At 40.4% G+C, this 5,186-nt stretch overlaps 1 protein-coding gene across 1 annotated transcript; it reads left to right on the top strand.

The window, feature by feature from the left end:
- Window positions 1-845: 845 nt before the first annotated feature.
- RPL14 (ribosomal protein L14) lies at window positions 846-4,515 on the top strand. Its single transcript, XM_053467978.1, has 6 exons — window positions 846-957; window positions 1,800-1,901; window positions 2,074-2,168; window positions 2,890-2,989; window positions 4,038-4,091; window positions 4,409-4,515. The coding sequence occupies exons 1-6, from the start codon at window positions 955-957 to the stop codon at window positions 4,469-4,471; spliced, it is 417 nt and encodes a 138-aa protein (XP_053323953.1). The 5' UTR covers window positions 846-954; the 3' UTR covers window positions 4,472-4,515.
- The last annotated feature ends 671 nt before the right edge of the window (window positions 4,516-5,186 follow it).

The following is a 5,186-nucleotide window of genomic DNA, read 5'->3' as shown; positions in this document are numbered from 1 at the left end:
ATTTGAGGAAAAGTTTACATCAAGAAGGCATATATATATAAAAATTATCTTTTAGTTATATAGTGCCAACAATTTACGCAGCGCTTAATACAATACATATATTCAAGGGGTATGACAAGACGAGAATTGACAGACTAAGACAAATAGATACATTAGGTGGAGAGAGCCCTGCTCCCAAGCTTATATATATATATATATATATATATATATATATATATATATATATATATATATATATATATATTTAATATCTTCCATCCGTTTATTTTGTTATGTTGTTCACTGGGTGCGTGGTCACCATTATTTTACACTCCTATTTCTTCTCCTGTCTAGGAGCTCGAAATCCTTGGTGGGAATGAAGGAACCACCGTGTTGTTCTACAGTTCAGTAATGCCAATGATATATAAATAGTATAAGTTATGTGTATACGGAATCTGCTGGCACTACATAAATAAATGTAATAATCCTAAATAGAAGAATCACCCTAGGTTAGGAACCTGCTAAAGTGTCTGAAATGCATTTTTAATTGCGAGAATGTAACAAGTTTGCCCTCATCAATAATGACTGCAGCTGACTACAAGCTTTGAAAATGTTTTTTTCCACAATTCTAAAGAGATAGACAAACCTAACACGAATGTATTTTATGAAAATGCGCCATAAATAAGACTAACAGAAAATTAGCTTCATTTTTTTACTCAACTAAACCTGCCTATCTACATCCTACCATTGCGACAAGGATATACATTAAGTCTCTTGTGTTTAGTGTCCGGAGTCTGTCTCCACCTTTTCGCCAATCATTTTGCCGAGGTTCTATTCAGCCTTTCCTTTTCCTTCTCTGCCATTAGTCTCCGAGGGGTGTGACGTGAACTATCCCCGCGCGCTCATTGGCCACACATACAGGATTATCCGGAAAGCGCTACAGCTGCTCCTTCCTTTCTGCTCGCCGACGCCATCATGGTGAGTAGCGTGAGAGCGGGCTCCGTAAGGCTTGGGAAACTGCTTTCCATCGTCGGCGGAGGGAACGCGTTTAGAAAGCTGCTAAAATCGCGCTTACACTACATTAGCCATCCGTCGCGCTCCGAGAGTTAGCAGAGTGCCGACGTGCCTGCACGGGTATTGGCAACCAGGGCCGCGTGGAGCCGTGCTCAGCTCCAGGCCTATGAGACTGGCTGAGAATGGAGCCGGCGGGACCTCCTCTATACGTAGAGCATCGCTAGCTATAGCAGTCCAAACATGGAGAGATGGACACGGCGCTCTCAGCCAACTTGAGGCAATCACAGCATGGTGTGTTTAGGCCACTGTATGCAGCCTTGCACTGCCCATTCCGTGTCCTGGCTGCTGCTCAGGGCTGCCATGAGCGGTATATCCTGTGGTCGTGCCCCCTGCGATGATGGATATACAGCATTAATATCGCCATCTCTGTAGATGCCGAGGTTTGTTATATACAGCTCTCAATTAATGCGAATTACTGTTCTGCCTCATTAGCAGAAAAGTGCAGATTTAAGCTTTGAGGGCTTTCTTCTACGCGCCTCTTTAGTCTGACTCAGAGGTTAGAGACTTGTTCATTCTAAATAAAGTTTTTAATCATTCAAATGACATCAGCTCTGGAATGTGCTTAGTAAAGTAACCATACAGAATTAGATAAATGTCCTAATTTCCTGGGTTTTTATATATTAACATGATTCTCAAGTGTTGTGACACTGGTGGAAATGTTATCGGAATACTTTGTCTAAATGTGATGGTCTTGGCACTCTTCTTTCTATTTGATCTGTGACAGCATGTAAACTCTTGTCTTGCAGGTGTTCAAGCGCTACGTCCAGATTGGCCGTATAGCCTATGTCTCCTTTGGTCCCCATGCTGGCAAACTAGTGGCCATCGTTGATGTCATCGACCAAAATAGGGTTAGTGTTAACTGTCTTCAGACTCATCTTAGTATCTTTTGTTTTCTTTGTATGACCAACAGTTTAACTCTAATGTTGTTGTTCAAATCTCTGATCTCTTGGCCTCTTAAAGTAAAACTACCCTTTTCAGATTTGGAAATATGAGTCTAATTGCTTATGATTTTCCTTGCAGGCCCTGGTAGATGGCCCCTGCAGTGGTGTGAAAAGACAGGCCATGCCTTTCAAGTGCATGCAGCTTACCGACTTTGTAATTAAGTTTCCACACAGGTAAGAAAGTATGATGGGACTGCTTGTGAGCGTGTCCCTGTGAACAGGGGAGCAGCTTTAGGCAGCTGTATGTTTTATAGCGCCAGCAGATTATGTAGCACTGTTACTATAGGGGCCAGTGAAAATATCTAATAGGCAATAACTTACCAGTTTGATATAGTGGTGTTGGTTGAATGGCAAATGGGGTAGTAGGAGGGGAGATCTCTGTCAGGGGTATATAGAAATCAAGATTGTAAAGGTAGGAATGACAGATGGTTTCTTTAGAATGCAGGTTGTGTTTATTGGGGATCAGAATTTAAGAGGTTTGTAACACCCCCCCTAAGTTTTATAAAGATTTTTCTTTAAATGAAAACATTGTATGTTATATGGCTTTCTCTTACTGGCAGATATCTTGGGAGGGTTGCATTGTTCCAATTTTGGCATCTTTTTCCCTGTAGCAATGTGTGATCTATTCCTAACATCTTATAGTCTGAGTATATGTGGTCTTACTAGGATATCTGTCTTTTTCGTACAAATCCATTTTTAAATGCAGTCATGTTGGCTCTTCCATAGACACAAGCTTGAGGTTACTGGAATTGCATTGGTCAGTTATCTAAGTATAGCTATATAAGCGGTAGATTATTAGACCCATTTAATAATCTTTTGTGTTCTGCAATTTATTTCACGGTAGCATTGTACTTATTTTGCCACAAAAACGTAATTTGTTTTTTTTCTATTTTAGTGCTCGTCAAAAGTGTGTTCGTGTTGCTTGGGAGAAGGAAAAGATTAACGAGAAATGGGCAGCAACTAACTGGGCAAAGAAAATTGAAGCCAGAGAGAAGGTAGTCTGTTGGTTCAAAATATTAAGTGGATTGCTTCTACCCACAATGGATTGTTCTTAACTGTGTGAACTCTTATATGTACATAGACTAATAATGTAACAGGATAAACAAGCTTGCTAATTAATGCCAGATTGATTCACTCAAACCGTCGTTTGTTTTATTGGATGTGGTGTCACAGAAATTCACGTGGAATGTATCTTGACCCATTTCAGTAATGATTCCCTTATATGTAGAATGCCAAATACTCTAAGGAGTTGGTGATCAGATCTGATGCCATACAAAAAATACCTGTATGGACCTGTGGTCCTAGTATATGTGTGTATGTATGTGCATATGTGTGTATACTGTATTGGCTCGAATATAGGCCGCACTTTCGGGGTCTAGCGCCCGACGCCCGGGACACGCAGGCAGCGGGGTTAGGATACAGATCCCCTGCAGCGGTGCAGGGGACCTGTATGCTACTCTCTGATACGCTCAGACAGCCTCCCCTGCCAGCACTTTCCACGGGAGGTTGTTAAAGCACATCGTGCAGATGTCCCGGCAGCGGAGGCTGTTTACCCGCATCGCCGCAGCCGGTGACCGTCCGCACGATGCGTTTTACCTCTGCCCCCAAGACTTACCAGAGCAGACTCCTGGGTGTCTTGCGGGGGACATTTACGCAATACGCGTATACAACTTCATGTGTCCCCCGCAAGACACATGGGAGTCTGCTCTGGTAAGTCGGGGGGGGGGGGGACACAGTGGCAGCATATCTCGGGGGGGGGGGCAGCATGTCTATTAAAAAACTTTTTCTTTTAAAAAGCACCAAACTTTTAGGGTGCGGCCTATATTTGGGGGGCGGCCTATATCCGAGCCAATACGATATATATATATATATTTGAAGAACATGCTTTGCTAAATTTGTTTCAAGGCTATACCAGTCAGTGATTCTATATTGAGTCTTGCAGATAACTGATCTCTATTAGTGATAATAAAGAACACAGTGACAACCATACTTCAGAGGCAAAAGAGGATAATTGAAGTGGTGTTAATTTTTTCCCCTTTACAGAAATCAAAGATGACAGACTTTGACCGCTTCAAGGTCATGAAGGCAAAGAAAATGGTAAGTCTCGGTTTATATTATTTGGGTCTATTTCATGGAAAGGTGGGTTAGCCAGGGTAGTTTCCATTTTTAACTGTATTTATATAGATCTCTTGGGTATGTGTATCAGAGCTTAGTAATCTGAGTGCACTTCAAATATCCTTTGGGTTTTCATCCTTGTGTTGCTGCAAGTAATACGAGCTGCAGCTAGGAGGGTTTGGGGCTCTATCTCCTGATTTTATAATCTAGAAAAATGTGAATTAGTTAAATTTCTTACTTGTTAAGAGATTGTCTGTAATATTTATGGTTTGTATGAACTTTCCTTCCTCTTTTTACAGAGAAACAAGATCATCAGACATGAAATGAAGAAACTCCAAAAGCAGGCTACTCAGAAAGCATAAGAATTTTTTTCTTATGGACAATGAATAAAAACCTGTTTATAGACCATCGTGTGTGTTTTAATACTTTTTTTATTATTATTGGGTATTTTTTTTGTATAGTTTAACTGGGATTATATCAGACTACCACACACTAGAGGACATTTTCCATCTCCTGTGGATTTAAAAGCCAAGTTTACAGCTTTACATCAGGTCAATTTACCACTACTACCTTGTGGGGCTGGGTACCTGTGATTGCAATAAAATTTTACACATAGTAGCTGTTTATGTGTAATGGTGCAAGTTTGACAGGTTTCTATATTGTGCTATGGGTACTTATATCGCCTTTCTCAAATTGTACCTATTGCAGTTCATTAAATGTGTATATATATATATATAATAGCTCAGCATGATAGCATGACAGTTTTTATGTCTAGTCAAACAATTTGTATGGATTACAAATGGATATTTGATTACTAGTTTCCCTCATGGACCATTTCATTCACTTGGACGCTACTGCTACATTTTAAAGATGTGTTGATACTGTTTTATATGCAAAGTTATGGGAATGGCTGGTACATTAAATGGAAAGTTGGTTTTCAAGGTTTGAAGAAAATTAGGTCAAATGGGTTATCAAGTCTGCATAAAATAACATCCTTCTACTGAAGTGTGTGCTTCTAACAAACAATGGGTGAGAAAGAACCCCTGCCTATCTAATGTAGAAAGAGAAAACAAACTA

Source organism: Spea bombifrons, chromosome 5 (genome assembly GCF_027358695.1).
Source record: "Spea bombifrons isolate aSpeBom1 chromosome 5, aSpeBom1.2.pri, whole genome shotgun sequence".
Taxonomy (NCBI): domain Eukaryota; kingdom Metazoa; phylum Chordata; class Amphibia; order Anura; family Pelobatidae; genus Spea; species Spea bombifrons.
This window is presented reverse-complemented; position numbering and strand designations above follow the sequence as displayed.